The sequence below is a fragment of the Arachis stenosperma genome, chromosome 6 (genome assembly GCF_014773155.1).
Source record: "Arachis stenosperma cultivar V10309 chromosome 6, arast.V10309.gnm1.PFL2, whole genome shotgun sequence".
Taxonomy (NCBI): Eukaryota; Viridiplantae; Streptophyta; class Magnoliopsida; order Fabales; family Fabaceae; genus Arachis; species Arachis stenosperma.
Genome location: NC_080382.1, coordinates 14,518,283 through 14,535,908, shown reverse-complemented (window position 1 = coordinate 14,535,908; position 17,626 = coordinate 14,518,283). Strand labels below are relative to the sequence as shown.

General features: G+C 32.4%; 1 protein-coding gene across 1 annotated transcript; it reads left to right on the top strand.

Moving 5' to 3' along the window:
- Window positions 1-8,477: 8,477 nt before the first annotated feature.
- On the top strand, window positions 8,478-11,343 carry LOC130933095 (putative disease resistance protein RGA1). Its single transcript, XM_057862606.1, has one exon. It carries the CDS (start codon window positions 8,529-8,531, stop codon window positions 10,989-10,991), a length of 2,463 nt encoding a protein of 820 aa, XP_057718589.1. The 5' UTR covers window positions 8,478-8,528; the 3' UTR covers window positions 10,992-11,343.
- The last annotated feature ends 6,283 nt before the right edge of the window (window positions 11,344-17,626 follow it).

The following is a 17,626-nucleotide window of genomic DNA, read 5'->3' as shown; positions in this document are numbered from 1 at the left end:
AAATATCTCCTCATTGGTTACGGGACAAAAAGAAAAGGTCTCTTGACTAGTGATGAGACAAAAAGCAGAAATATCTCCTTAAGCGTTTTAAAAGGGCAGCAAGATTTACAAGTTCAAAAAGGGGCTAAGATTCAACCCCCCTTCTCTTAGCCACTGATAACCATCAGGGGTAGCAAAACTCTCCAAGATACGAGAATTTTCGCAAGTATTATCCCAAATAGATACCCCGAAGACGAGAATTTTTTTTTTGCAAAGATGAAAATGGGGGAAGAAATTTTTCTAAGACAATTGCCGGACCCGAATGAAAATCTCTGTCCCGTCCCCCACGATCTCTAAACAATACAAATCAATCTTAATATTTTAGGTATTTCTATAGGTATCTGAATAATATCATTTATTATATGTATATTTTGTCTTAAAATCAGCAGCCGAAATCAGTTACATTGGTGTCTCCAAATGCTCTTTTAAATTCTCCTTTTAGAAAAGAAAATGCACAATATGAGATAAAATAAATTAATGGATTAGGTTCATTTTCACTCCAACTTAAACAGGTAAAATAAAGAAACACCTTTAGGCAAGATGACTTTTACTGTTAACAAAATTCTTAGATTTGAATGTTGAAATTTGTATATGCTATATAAAATTAATTAAGCATATGCTATAGCCAAATGGTACAAACCTCAAGTATAGCATTTGAAAGAAATTCAGAGCTATTGTCAGGCTCAAAATTTATGTCTTCCCCTTGCAGCTTTGACAGTATAGTATGATAGTTATCGAAAGAACCTACAATTTTATAATACCTTGAAAAAAAAGAACAAAAATAAATACCGAAAAAAATGCAACCAAATGAAATAATAGAAACTGGAATTTAATTTATGCAAACAAATCAATTAAAACAAACTACAAAATCAACAAATCTTATGTTGTAAGACATGCTACCTATACATGTAACATATCTCAGAGGGCAATCAACTTAACACTAATGTAAGAATTCAATATGGATGCAAAAATATATTGGTTTCTTAAAGAAATTAAACATTAGCGAGCTTCTCAAAGGTAGTGTTGGTGCGGGGAGGAGTCTAGTCGCTTCGCCGGCGTATCAGCAACGGCCATAATCCAGGACTATCATCTCTGTGGAGTACCCGTAAACGGATTGACCCTCGGTTTCTGGCGTTCTGGTGCCGGAATGCTTGATGAAACATCGCACTTTCATCCGGCGGTTCCTCTGCTTACATCTCGAACCCTAACGGCATTTTCTGTAATTTATTAAAAAGAAAAAAGAAAATAAATTTCTACTTTTAAAAAAGAGAAATTACCTCTGCAACTCCATCGATGACAGGATCTCAGAGCTCTCCATTCTCTTGACCGGTGTCGTGAACTTGTTGCCAACTACTCCTTCTTCACTGACGGCAGCAACACCCTAACCCCTGCCACTATTCTTTCTCCTTGAAGCTACATCAATAGCCACCATCACCTCTAACTTATTTTTCTTCATCTCTGCTACTCGTCAGAAACAGATTCGGAGCCTCTGCCGTGTCTCCTTTGTTCTTCACCAGACGCTCTCCTAACTGCAGTACAGACCACCGCCATTCTCTATTTTCTTTACCAGTTATTGCTTTAATCACCAACGATCTCCTTCTTCTTCCTCGCCGGTGATATCTCTATTTTAAACCAATCAGATTGATAAAGAGAGTGCGCGCCCCAAAAAGAAAAAAAGGAAGAGAGATAGAGAAAGTCAAGAATTGAATTGAATTATAAAATTCTTCTTTAAATTTATTCAGTAAGCTCTTGATTTGAAATGTTCATTCAAATTTTATGTTTGAATTCAGATCCCAAGACAGAAATAATCCGCCCAAAGCCAAATTCTTCTTATTATTTATGCTTTGAAGTCTCTATTTTATTTTTATCTTTTTGAAGGTCACTTATCATATAGTTAAATTGAACACTTGTCAAATAACTAAACTTAGCACTTGTTAAATATTTAGTTATAATACTTATCAATTAATTAACCTATTATTACTATTCTCCTATTATATATTATATATTAAGAAAAATTATCTGGTGTTCCTCCGACAAAAAGCGGAACACCATATTCAAGGTACGATCAGGTTGTCTAGACTTCTTTTGTCGTGTAGTGAGTCATAAAATGGCAAAAATATCCCTTATTATATGAATTTTTTATGTAAATACCCGCAGATGTAAAAAATTTGTAAGCTAGCGGGGTTTTCGAAGCATTCATCATACCCATAGTTTGTGGCTTTGTGTATAAAATTCACCTCTAGTGTGTACCTAGAAATAAGGTTGGAGTCTTCTAGATGCCATGATTAAGGCGTATGCAAATTTTTCTATTTTTTGGTACCTTACCTCTGTCCCTTATAAGACTTTGCTGGTGAAATAGATAAGGTGCTGCCCGACCTCATCTTCCCGTATTAGAGCCGACGCTACTGCCTTTTCAGCGACGGCTAGGTACAACACCAATTCTTCTCCTGCTTGTGGCCTGGTAAGGATGGGTGGTTCACTTAAGAATTTTTTAAATTCTTGAAAAGCCTCTTCACATTCAGAGGTCCGCTCAAACTGGCATTCTTTTATGAGCAGTGAAAAAAGCGGTAAGGATCTCAAGGCTGATCCTGCTAAAAATCTGGACAAGGCTGCAAGTCGGCCATTCAGTTGTTGGACTTCCTTTAAGCAAGTCGGACTCCTCATTTATAAGGTAGCTCTACATTTGTCAGGGTTAGCCTCAATCCCCCTTTGTGTGAGCAAAAAACCCAAGAATTTTCCTGCCTCTACTGCAAAGGTACATTTGGTAGAATTTAGTCTCATCCCATGTCTTCTTATAGTGTCGAAGACTAGTGAGAGATCGGATAGAAGGCAGGTCTCATCCTTGGTTTTCACCAGCATGTCGTTCACATGAACTTCCATTAGGTTTTCGATGTGAGGTGCAAACATCTTGTTCATCAACCTTTGATATGTGGCCCCTGCATTTTTTAATCCAAAAGATATGACCACGTAGCAGTAGTTTGCTCTGGGTGTGATGAATGATGTCTTTTCCTGGTCTGACTTATACATCAGAATTTGGATGTACCTCGAGTACGCGTCCATGAATGATAGGTACTGGTATCCTGAGGAAGAATCCACCAAAGAATCAATGTTGGGAAGGGGGTACGGGTCCTTAGGACACGCTTTGTTGAGGTCGGTGTAATTGACACACATCCTCCACTTCCCATTTTGCTTTTATACCAGTACCACGTTTGCCAACCATGTCGGATACTTGACTTCCCTTATGAACCCGGCTTCTAGGAGAGCTTGAACTTGTTCTTCGACCACCTGTGCTCGTTCAGGTCTGAGCTTCCAACGCCTTTGTTGGATAGATCGGGACCCAGAATAGACAGCCAGCTTGTGCGTCATGAGCTCGGGGTCTATTCCAGGCATATCGGACGCTTTCCAAGCGAAGAAATCGGAGTTCTCCTGTAGGAGTTTTATGAGGTCGGTCTTCAACTCCGCTCTCATATTAGCTCCTATGTTGGTATTTTTTTTGGCTTCTTCTTCGATTTGGACCTCTTCTGTCTTCCTTTCGGGTTGTGGTCGTAACTTTTCTCTTCCTCGAACTCATCCGAGTTCAATTGCATTGACCTCTTTACCTTTGTCTCATAGGTTCAAGCTTTCATTATAGTATTTTCTTGCTAACTTTTGATCTCCTTTGATGGTGGCGATCCCTTCCTGTGTTAGGAATTTCATGCAAAGGTAGAGAGTAGAAACGACTGCTCCCAACCGATTTAGGGTTATCCTTCCAATTAGAGCATTATAAGTTGAAGTTACATCGACGACAATGAAGTCAATGCTTAAGGTTTTGGACTTCAATCCCTTTCCAAAAGTAGTATATAGGGAAATGAAGCACAGTAGCTTAATGGGAGCATCTTCTAATCCGAAGAGAGTATCTGGATAGGTTTTTAACTCCTTTTCGTCCAATCCCAGCTTATCAAATGCCGGCTTAAATAGTATGTCGGCTGAACTGCCTTGGTCTACCAAGGTTCTGTGCAAGTGGGCATTGGCAAAGATCATAGTGATTACTACTGAGTCATCGTGCCCGGGTGCGATGCCATGTCCATCTTCTTTAGTGAAAGAGATTGCCGGTAGATCGAGTCCATCATTCTCGACTTGGTAGACTTCTTTTAAATGTCTCTTCCGAGATGACTTGGTTAGTCCCCCTCTAGCGAATCCTCCCGAGATCATGTGAACGTGTCGTTTTGGAGTCTGCAGGGACTGACCTCTTCGTTCGGTGTCTTCGTCGTCTCTTTTCCTTTTTTTCGTGATTGTCCGACCTTTTCACGAGATATCTGTCCAACCGGTCTTTCCTGGCTAGCTTCTCTATCACATTTTTTAGGTGGTAACAATCATTTGTTGAATGTCCATATAGCTTGTGGTACTCACAATACTCGTTATGGCTTCCTCCCTTTTTATTTTTTATTGGGCGCGGGGGAGGGAGCTTCTCGGTGTGACAAATTTTCCTGTAAACATCCATGAGAGAAACTCGTAACGGAGTATAATTGAGGTACCTTCTGGGCTTCTCGGATCCGACTTCTTTTTTCTTGGCCTCCCTCTCTTTTTCCTTTGACCAGTGAGGGTACTCAAGTCGCCAACTCGGTTCTCATAGCCTGGAATTTCCTTCATATTGATGTACTTTTCATCTCACTCTTGTACATCGTTTAGGAAAGTCGGATGTCTTTTTGATATGGACTGGGAGAAGGGTCTTTCTCGGAGCCCATTGACTAGTCCCATTATTACTGCCTCAGTGGGCAGGTCTTGGATCTCCAAGTATGCTTTGTTGAATCTCTCTATATAGTCTTTCAGAGGTTCGCCGACCTCCTGTTTGACCCCAAGTAGGCTGGGTGCATGTTTAACCTTATCTTTCTGGATTGAAAATCGTGTAAGAAATTTGTGCGAGAGGTTGTCAAAATTGGTGACCAACCTAGGGGGCAGGCTATCAAACCACTTCATGGCTGCTTTGATCAAAGTTGTCGGGAAGGCCTTGCAGCTGGTAGCGTTCAAGGCGTCGGCCAAATACATCCGACTTTTAAAGTTGATGAGGTGATGCTTCGGGTCGGTTGTCCTTTCGTACAGATTCATGCCAAGGCTTTTAAAGTTTTTAGGAACTCTAGCCCACATGATGCCCTCAGTGAAAGGATCTTCTCCTCTCAATGGGGTATCTTTCCGAGCTATGCAGGAATCCTTGCTTCGAATGTTGGATTCTAGCTTTGAGAGCTTCTCCTCCTGCTCTCTTTGCCTTTTGATCTCCTTCCTCAGGCTCCTCTCTGCTTCGTGCTGTCGCTTTAGTTCCTACTTCAGCTGCTCAAGTCAACCCTGGTGTCCATGCAGCAATCCTATGAGGTCGGCGCTATGAGGTTCTTCTGCCCCTTCAGGGAGACGAACCTCGGATGGGATTCTCCTTTGGTTTTGGTTGCCAGAAGGACCTTAATCATGTGGTTCCTCTGTTCTTGGAGGAGGTACTACTAGTGCTTGGTCGTTGTTGACTATGTCTTAGTACTCTTGATCTGACTCAGACGTTGTACGTCTGTCTTCATATTGATCGTCTGCCAGGTATTGTTAGATCCCAGGTCCCCGACAACGGCGTCAATGTTCCGAGGGTTACCTGAAATCGGATGATGATTGGGCTTGTTTGGGAGGCCCAAGCGTTCAAGGAAGGTGGTCTCCGACTTGTTCTACGTCAGAGAGCCGCTGTCCGAGTTTTGTGTTTGAAAGGATGGGGGTGGTACCTGCACGACACTCCGATACCTAAGTCAGCAAGGGGTTAAGCAAGTTTTTAGTGTATTGGAACTTAGATGTACCTGAGTATGTTAGGGTATTTATAGGAGATGAGCCAATAACCACCGTTAAAGTAGTTCCACTTCTGATGGTGGATAACCGTCCCTTTATCTTAGGGCTGTTGAGATCTCTCTTCTAGAAGTGGGTGAGAGATTCGGGGAGGCAGTTACTTATAGAGATAAGTTTAAGCTGCCCGTTTTCGTCGAACTCGACCTCCTCAAAGAGGTTGGATATGCAGTAGAGGCCACTCTTTTAATTGGGCCTTTCAGCTTTATTGGGCCTGGCTTATGTTTTGGGTTAGGGTATGAACAATACTCTTCTCGTTAGAAACAAGTAAGGTGAATAATGATACTTTCAAATCCAAATTAAAATATTTTCTTTTAATACAAATATATTTTTTAAAATAGGACATCTTTTAATTATATTAAACATAAAAATATCAAATGATTCAAGCCTTAAATTTCTCATAAAATAATCTCTAATAATTTATTGAACATTATTATTATTATTATTATTATTATTATTATTATTATTATTATTATTATATTATTATTATTATTATTATTATTATTATTATTATTATTGAGTGACTATATATATATACTTTTTATATTATAAATACATACTCTTTTTTGGACGGAAGACTGTTACGTCTAATGGAAAAAAATGTTGAAAATTAATCTGTGTATTAATTTTTCTTGAGAACTAAAATATATGTTTTTAAAATTTTTGAGATGGTAATTATTCTGCCAGAAAATGAACTGAAACTGATTTATCTATCGGAATAAAATTTTAAAGATATTTTTGTGTATTAATTTTTTTTAAACTAAAATATCCACTTTAAAACTTTTTAAAAAATAATTTAAGTAATTACTCTTTAAAATATAAAACTAGGAGTTAATGACGAAAGAGGATTTAATATTTTTTTTGTTTTATTTGTTTGTTTTTTTACTGAACTAGGTCATTGACTCATTGATCGTTTTTTAATATTGAGTTAAAATCGATTTGAGCAAGTACAATTTAACATGAAATAAAATTTGCTCTTGAATTATCTTTTTTATTCTCATAGCAAAAATAAAATAAAAAAAACTCTTATGAAGAATTATTTTTGTTAAAATCTGCTTAATTAAAATTGTTTTATATTATAGTATCATATTCATTATTGAAATTAAAGCAATATGACCAATGTTATTATTTGTTGAAATTTACCAAAATATTTTATCTATTCTTGAGTTGAAATAGCTATATTTTTACCTAAAAACGTTTCATAATTTTTTGTTAGTTTAAGTGTATAACAAAACGGCTAAAAATAAGAAGAATGCACAATTGAATATACAATATCTTGTCACAACGATAACAAACTTATTAGTCTGAAGTAATTTATAATTTATTTTCTATTTAAAAATAGATAATAAAAAATTTAATAAGAGAATATAAGATACAATTTATATGTATCATTTTTGCATAAATACCATTGTATATTTGTATATAATTATTCATGATTCCTCTGAAAAAATTCCTTGTATTTGGGTTTTTATTCCGTGTCTTAGGGAGTTTTGCTACAATTAATTCTGACAAAAAACGAAGGTAAGCCAAAAAAATGAAGAAGAAGAAGAAGACATGTAGTAACTTTCATCGATGTAATTTTATTATTAAATCTTATAAAAAAGAAATTATAATTTATAAAAAAAAATCAAAGAGTAAATAGAAACAAAATAATAATATTTTATAATTGATACAAAAAATCAAAGAGTAAAAATAATGTTTCATAGGAGAAAAAAATATTACCAAATGAAAGAACAATAAATAAAAAAATGAAATTTTCTTATAACATATATAAATTTTAACTCTGAATATGTTATGAAATGCAAAAATATGTAAAATAAAAAAGAAAGGAATGAAATTATATTTTTTTAATAAGTTGAAGAAATATTAATAAAAATATTAAATTTGATATTAAAATAAAAAAATAAAAACAATGAATAAAAATCTCAAATTTAAAATAAAAATATTTAAGATCAAGAAATAAAATAAAAAAAAATTTGATAAATAACTACTCAAATATTAATATGACAATAAATTATATCAACTATCATATAATTAAATTAATTGAATTAAATAAATAATATAATTAATTAATTATAGTTAATATGGTCAAATAAATATTATCAATAATTTGATAAAATCTCAATCAAATTAAATAAATAATTAATTATAACACTTTTAAAAGTTATTAAAACAAAATCAGTTCATTTATTTCGGTCAATCAAATAATTAATATAATTAATTAGTGATAGTTAATATAATCAAATAAAATATTAAATAATTTTATATTTATCTCAACTAAATTAAATAAATAATTAATTATAATACTTTTAAATATTATTAATGTAATCGATTAGGTATAACTAATCCGATGAAATAAAATATTAAATAATTTGATATTTATTTTAATCAAATTAATTAATTAGTTAATTATTTAATTAATATATTTAAGAAAACAAAAAAAGTATATCAAGAAATATCTTAAAAAATATGCCACATGTGACTATGTAGGATATGCTATTAAATTTTTTTTTTGGTGACTAGGATATGCTATTAATTAAAGAATCTCAAATGCATGCTATTACAGTATTATTTATTTTGACTCGCCTTGATCCTATTTCGAGCATTCGGGACTAGCATTTGGTCTTCTTGGATCAGAAACAATGGCGGAACCTGTCCCCTTCGGCATCATGGAGAGACTGATAGCAGATCTTGCTTCACCTGCACTTGATGAAATCCGTTTGAAGGGCGGTTTTTCCGACGAGATGAATCAGTTGAAAGACACTCTTGTATTGGTCAAATCTGTGCTGCTGGATGCGGAGAGAAAGCAAGAAAATAACCGACCTCTGACGGTGTGGCTCAGGGAGTTGAAAAATGTCCTCTGCGATGCTGACGACTTCCTTGATGATATTCAAACCCAAGCAATACGCAATCATGTGGATAGAGCCTGCAAGGTACGGCAATTCTTCACAACATCTAATTCTACTGTTTTTCGCGTTAAGATGGCTCGAAAAATGAAGTCACTGAAGAAGAGACTAGACATGGTTGCAGCTGATATGAGTAAGTTTGCTCTAGAAGCAATTGATGTTGATAACCACGTTTCGCATAGGAGCAGGGAAACGACCTCTCCCGTTGTTGCAGATGTGAATGTAATAGGACGGGAGATTGATAAAGAATTTATCATAGACCTCCTAATGCAGCATAATCCTGAAGATGATGACGAACGTATCCCAGTTATTCCCATTGTGGGGACGGGAGGACTAGGAAAGACCACACTTGCTCACCTTGTCTTCCGTGATGAGAGGATAACTCAGTCTTTACCATTGAAATTGTGGGTGTCTGTCTCTCTGGACTTTGATATCCAGCAATTGATTGTTAAGATCATCAACTCTGCGAGTCCTCATTTGCGCCAATTGAATTTAAAAGAATTGGACATGGAGCCTTTGATACGTCTCCTGAAAGATACGCTTGCTGGTCAAAAGTTCCTGCTTGTCTTGGACAATGTATGGAATGAAGATCGTGTTAAATGGATGGAGCTGAAATTTTTAATTGAAATGAGCAATAAAGGTGGTAAAATCCTGTTGACAACACGGAGTTCTAAAGTTGCTTCTATGATGGGTACTGTACCTGCTTACAAGCTACAACCTCTTTCCGAAGGAAACTCAATGTTTCTCTTTCTTGAATGTGCATCCAGAAACAGGGAAGAGAAAAAGGACCCGGATTTGGTTATGATTGGAAAAGAAATTGTGGGAAAATGTAAAGGGCTTCCTTTGGCCATCAGAACACTGGGGAGTCTACTACTTTCTAATCGTACCAAGCATGAATGGGAGTCGCTGAGAACTAATGATATTTGGAATTCGGAAAGCATTCTTCCTGCACTTAAACTCAGCTACGGTCAAATGCCAACTTATTTGAAGCAATGTTTTGCTTTGTTCTCCCTTTATCCAAAGGGTTATATTTTTCTTAGTTTTGATGTTGCTTGTCTATGGGGGGCTCTAGGTTTGCTTCTACTGCCAAGCCAAGGTAAAACTTTGTTAGATGTTTCAAATCAATATTTGAGTGAATTGAGTTCCAGATCTTTCATTCAGGTTGTTGAAGACTGTGGCACTTTCTTTTATTTTCAAATTCATGATTTAGTTCATGATCTCGCATTACTTGTTGCGAGAAATGAATGCGTGCTAGTCAGTTCAGACATGCAAAATATATCAGGAAATATTCTGCATCAATCTTATATTGAAGATGATTTGCGTGGCATTTTATTCACACAAGGAATATTTCGTGTGAGAACCATACTATCTCCTGTTCATGGAGTGGGAGCCAAGGATGAAGTTTTGTTGAATGCATGGATATCTAGATACAAATCCTTGCGATTTTTGGATTTGAGTGATTCTACTTATGAGACTTTGCCCCAGTCCATTGCTAAGTTGAAACATTTAAGATTTCTCTCTCTCAGGAACAATACCAAAATTCAGAGGCTGCCTGCTTCAATTTGCAAACTACTAAATTTGCAATCTTTGCTTCTTGATGGGTGCACGAAGCTTGAAATATTGCCAAAAGAATGGAGAAATTTGATCAATCTCCGACAGCTGGGGATAACCACAAAGCAATCTGTTTTGCCTGAGAGTGAAATTGCAAAGCTGAGCTCTCTTGAATATTTGTGTATTAAAAAATGTGACAAGCTGGTGTCCTTGTTTGTAGGGAGAAAGTTGCCTAATCTTCGAACTTTGGAGGTTGATAGTTGTGAGAGGTTGAAGTCTTTACCACTTAATGTTAACCATTTTCCTCAATTGGAGACTTTGGTAATCAACAAGTGTGGTGATTTGGAATTCTCTGAGGAAGTGCAGAACTCTACCCTGAGATTAAAAGTCCTTTATCTTCATTCTTTGCCACAGCTGGTGGAGACCTTGCCTAGTTGTTTTCAAGGATCGGCAAGCACATTAGAAGCTTTGGCTATTAAAGAGTGCAACAGGCTGGAGTCACTTCCTGAATGGCTGTCAACTCCAAGTTCATTGAAATCTCTTCAAATAACAAATTGTCCTAATTTGAAGTCTCTCCCCGGTGACCTTCATCGCCCAGCACTTAAATCATTCCAAATCAGTGATTGTCCTAGATTACAGGAGATGTAGACTATTGGCAGGAGATATCTCACATCAAGAAGACATCATAAAAGGAAGATGAAGAAAAATTGGAGGAAGATCCAACTCTTCATTGCCGAAATTAAACTATAAGTGCCTTTGTTTGTTCAAGTTTTCCATTTTAAATAGTTGTTCTTGTTTTGTTTTCCATAATGTACACTTGATCAGAACTGCACTTGGATTGTCTGTTTCATGTACGACATTATGACAACATCTCTTTTAGCTTCGTGTCTTCTATTCCTGGGTTGTTCTTTTTCCATCAAACTGCAAACACTCCTTCTTAGTGTTGCCTTCTTTGAAATTTGCTACTAATTAAATGTAAAGTTACAACCTTCGGGTCAGGGAGGGATATCTATGAGAAATAAAGTTTTTTTCTTAATTTATTTTAACCGGTTTCTTTAACATGATTGAGTAAATAGACAATCAATATAGAGAAATTTTGGAAGAATTTGGATAGCACTATTTGATTTATTGTGATAACTAAGACTGATGTTCAAATGTCTTGTATTTTTCTTGTTCCATAATGTGTAATTGATGTTCTTGTTTCTTTTTGGTTGATGTCTTTGATGATTGTTTCAGTTTTTGTTTGTTGGTTTTTGTAATAATTGGGAATTTTCTTTATTATATACGGTAATTTATTGAATCTGATTTAAATGTTTGTCTATTGGTTGAAATTTTCTGCAAAACAAAGTTACAATTTCAAAGGGGCATACATATATGAAAAATTTATTTAATTTGCTGAAACCCATATTGAAGTACATAGTTAGCAATGATAATTAAATAAAATAGAATTTCTAAATATTCTTTGTGGAATTATGCCAGTACATGCACCAAAGCCATTGGTGGCTAGCTTTTCAGCTTATGCATAAGTCTGATATGTCTATCACAGACATTTAAATATGCTGCTATATGTGTTGTCTTTCTTGGCCCTGATCCTCCTGAAATTAGAATTCTTTAACTTCAAATCTTGATTGAGATAGATGGTATAACACGAAAGCTGCATGATATGGACTAGAGTTGTGAGGTCAATTGACACAATACATTAATCACCAGCTATTATAAATGTTATGGATTATTTGATGCAAGCAATGTAAAATATCTTTGGCAAGTTTCATGCTAAACTACACTAGAATACTAGTAGAGAAAGAACGGGACATGGCAAAATTTCAATGCTTCTGCTTTAGAACAAGAAGGCAATTTGGATTGATGTTAACAGCATAGAGCATTAAAATACACAATTCTAATCATATAGAAAGAAGGACAAAGGTGATGCTATCATTATAGATCTTGGTAACAAAAATACAATTTTAAAGTTATAATTCCTTGTCTTAAGGTTTGACTTCAGGAAGACATTATTCCGATTTAAAATGCTTAAAAGAAAGTCAAAGAAAAAGGAAGTGTTTAGCTTTTTTCTTAGAGTATGTAATAGTAAGATCAAAGAATAAGAGGATGAGAAAAATTGGAGAACAGCAGTGTTTGCTACTTCGATTTGATATGTTGCAGATTCATTCCATACTTGTGATTATTATTTGGAAAATATGAAAAATCACCTGAAATTTTGAATTATTATTTCATGATATTTCTTCGGTGTGTACCTTCAGTATATTTGGATTAGTGTTAATATTGTTTCTTCTCCACTTGATGCTGCTTAGGCCTATCGGGCGGATAATGAATTCCGAACTGTATTTGGAATGACAAAAGAAGCATTATATAAATTGCCAAGATGGAAGCAAGACATGCTGAGAAAGAAACATGAGTTGTTTTAGAACACAACGAGTTGGGACATTGGTGCTGCTATTGCATCCCAGTACACTATATTCCTCAAAGAAATTCATGTTGGATAGTTTGGCTTTATTGTTACAATACCATACTTGGATTCCTCCGATAGATGCTTTTTCAGCTTATTTAATGGCTTAGTTCCCCGTCTGAAGAAGCACTCTCATATGCATTTCTAAGATGATTGAGCACTTGCTTCTCAAGTTCTCATATTGTCAAGTAGCACCAACCATTTAATTTGCATTGCTCTGGGTCTAGGAAGTAGGAATTCATGGGTCTCAAAAGTCAACGCACACACAAAAATAATAATAATAATAATAACAACTAGAGCTAGTTTTGATTTTTGAAGGCATATAGATACCAAATAAAATACTCAAAATTAGAGAGCGAAAAAAAAATACTCTATCAAGTATCAATTGTAGATAGTGGATATTAGAGGAGTAACACACTTAAAGTAACAACTAACAAGTCGAAAGTTGACTAGTGTTGATTTAAATATAAAATAAATACAAATGGAATATATATATATATACTCAAAATTAAAATGTATGTATTTGTTAACCTAAATAAAGTTATATGCTCAAAATCAAAATTTATGTATTAAAAGAAAAATTATATAATCTATCTCAAACATATGAAATACACAAAAATTTATTATGATCTTTGCATGTAGTACGTTTAAGAAGCAATTCGTTTAGCATCATAATAATAATAATAATAATAATAATAATAATAATAATAATAATAATAATTAAGCAACAAATTTGCAAAATTTTGTAAAGTTTGAAATTGAAGCAAAATTTGTGGACCTTCTTAAATTTTGACTTTTAATATCACTATCATTACATTCTATATGTAAATAATACCGTAATTAAAAAAAAAAGATGTAGTAGAAAAAAAATAGTGGTATAACTTTGTTTAGGTTAACATACATAAATTTTGATTTTGAGCATATAACTTTGTTTAGGTTAACAAATACATACATTTCAATTTTGAGTATATATATTCCAGCAAAATGTGATAATGTAAGAAAAAAAGGTTTTAGAATAGAAAAGAATAAGAGAGATTTTGAGAAGAATTAAATGAAAGAGATAATTTTATTGAAAAAAATTTTAAGAAGAAAAGATACAATTGCTAATTTTTTGTTTGTCAATTACATTTCTATTAAAATTAGTAGTATAAAAAAATATTTCAAATTTAATATTATCAAGAAAAAATTTAAAAAAAATTATATAAGGACTAATTTGATTAATTTTTAAAATTTTAGGGATGAAAATGACTTACGTCTGAACTTTCAAAGACTATTTTGATTATAAATAACATTTTTACATGTCAAGTGATGTGTCATTGATCTGATACGTCAACAAATCATCTTGTGACACATGGCATTAACCCACCACGTCATCATGTGTCACGTGACACTTAACGTGACACGTCATCATTCAACTGACGGAAGGACTAACGTGACCAAGTCGTGTATCTTTCGAAGACGATTTTAATTAACTTTATCTTTTGAGAACTAAAATAGAAATGAGAGTATCTTTTAGGAACGATTTTGGCTATTAACTCAAATAAAAAAAGAATGGAAAGGTTTCAATTTCTAACTACCAAAATCTCTAGCGCGCACAAGGACTTTGGCCAATTCATAACTCCTATACCTTGTTTTCCAAGTACCTTGATCATTAAGGTTAAACAAATTTTATAGGCCACCAAAATATCCAAGAAATATGCTCCACTATTTTAGCTCTCTGCCTCTCTCTTATTTCTTCCACCACTCGTCGTTGACTCTGCCACCACCGCAGTCGTGAACACCGCCTCAACCACCACCACCATCTCGATCCTACAGTGACAAACTCTATCTAAAACAAACCCCAAAACCCTTTCTCTCTACAAAAGAAAAAACACCCGAAGAAACCATTTTTTTCCCTCCAGAAAAGCCAACCATTGAAAAAACACACTCGTGTGTGGATTTACATACGTGTGTTATAATTTAGAGATGAGCTCTTTGTATAATACTTATATGGTGAATGCTACCCAACCCCCTCTCAAATAACATGTAAGTTACCCTTCATTATGTGTCACATTGTAATTGGTCCTTATCTTAACCATAGTTGGGTTATTTTATAATTTATTATTCTTAAAATATTAAAGCTCCACTCCCGTTAATTGAAGCACATTCCACTCCTTCATTCTTTGTTTATTACTTCATCACCTAGATTTGGTCCTTCCAAGTACCGTTGCGTTCGTAACAAGAAGCGCTAACTTCATCGTCATGCCCTCCCACACAACCTCTCTTCCCAGTATAGTATAGCCAGTGCCTCTTTTTGGCGTGAATCACTGCTTACCCACATAATTAATGGTTAATTTGGTTATTAAATTTTTTTATTAAAAAAATATATCTTTATTTAATTACGTGATGGAACATATATTTATATGTAAAATATAATAAAATACATCTATTCAAAGTATTTAAAAGTATAATTAAAATCATAAACATACAAATATAATAATAAAATTTGTACTCCAAAAAAATAAACATATTTTTTATCATACATATATTATTTAAAAATAAATATATTATTAAAATTAATAACAGAAATTTAAAATGATAAAATTTAACTTTTTTACCATATTTTTTTATAGTATTTTTATTTTTTAATTTTTAATTTATTAGTACTTTATTATTTAATTAATAATTAAACAAATTATTTTTATGAAAAATTATTTTTTATATTATATTAGAGAAGAGACCAATTTAACAGTTTAAAAAATAAATTGTATAAATATTTAAGAGATAAATATGAAATACATACTTAAATAATGTTTAGTTTGGTTATTAAATTTTTTTATTAAAATAAATATTTATTTAATTACATGATAGAACATATATTCATATGTAAAATATAATATAATAACTCTATTTAGAGTACTTAAAAGTATAATTAAAATCAGAAAAAATATATTTTTTATTGTACATAAATTATTTTAAAAAATAATAAATTGTTAAAATTAATAACACAAGTTTAAAATGATAAAATCTAACTTTCTTACAAGTATTTTTTATAGCATTTTTATTCTTTTAATTTTTAATTTATTCGTACTTTATATTTAATTAATGATTAAATAAATTATCTTCATGATAAATTATTTTTTGTATTATTTTAAGGAAGAGATCAATATAACAGTCTAAAAATAACGTAAAAATGATTTTTAAATAAAAAATAGATAATATTAAAATTTTTAAATACAAAAGTAAATTATATAGATAGATATTTAAGAGATAAATATGAAATACATGCCTAAAATAAATAAAACAGACAAAAATAATTCTCTATTTCTCAATAGTACTTCCATTTTGTCTGTTTTATTTATTTTAGGTATGTATTTCATATTTATCTCTTAAATATTTATACAATTTATTTTTTAAACTGCTATATTAGTCTCTTCTCTAATATAATACAAAAAATATTTTTTTATAAAAATAATTTGTTTAATTTTTAATTAAATAATAAAGTATTAATAAATTAAAAATTAAAAAAAATACTATAAAAAATACGGTAAGAAAGTTAAATTTTATTATTTTAAATTTCTGTTATTAATTTTAATAATATATTTATTTTTTAAATAATATATGTATGATAAAAAAAATATGTTTATTTGTTTGGAGTACAAATTTTATTATTATATTTATATGTTCATAATTTTAATTATACTTTTAAATACTTTAAATATATTTATTTTATTATATTATATTTTACATATAAATATATGTTCCGTCACGTAATTAAATAAATATATATTTTCTTAATAAAAAATTTAATAACTAAAATTAACCATTAATTATATGGATAAGCAGTGATACATGGCAAAAAGAAACGCTGGCTATGACTAAGGGATAATGCACTAAAGAAATAGAGGTTGTGTGGGAAGGCAGTAGATGGCGATGATGTTGGTGCTTCTTGTCACGAACGCAATGGTGCTTGGAAGGACCGAATCTAGGTGATGAAGTGATAGAACAAAAAATGGAGGAGTGGAATGTGCTTCAATTAACGGGAGTGGAGCTTTGATATTTTAAGAATAATAAATTATAAAATAACCCAACTATAGTTAAGATAAGGACCAATTACAATGTGACACATAATAAAGGATAACTTACATGTTATTTTAGAGGGAGTTGGATAGCATTCACCTACTTATATGATAGTATATGATGGGTATACTACCATAATTGCATTTGAACGTCACTATAATTTAAAACAAAATTTGACTTTCTAAAAATGGTTCTTCTATAAAATAAGAAGTAAAGTATTAATATTTCACATTTCACAAAGTAAGGGAACTTTTTTTTTTAACGACATAAACAATAAATAAAAAAAAATAATTTTAATTTTAAAAATAAAATTTTGAATTAATTAAATATAATCCTTGTTAGTGGGCTTAAAATGCGATTCGTTGTTCACGTTGTTTGCATTTTTATTATTCACCTAACGGAATTGAAAAATAAATCAATACAAGTACATTATTTATAATTTTGATTAATTTTTTTAACAATTATATTAAATATACACAAAAAAAATTAAACATTAAATCAATTCTTTCTAATAAAAATACATATTAAAAATAAATAAAATAATATATATTTATATTTATATATAAATATATATAGTAGTTAAATTGGGTGAACACGGGTAGCGGATATTCGATTACCTATCCGAACCCGAATTGAATCAATTAAATTGGTTCTGAAACCAGCGAATAATCAGATCCAACCCAAACTAAACTAATGGCTCTCTCTAATAATTGATCCGGGCAATGATTCTGGAGATGTGAAACCCGAACCAATCCATAAA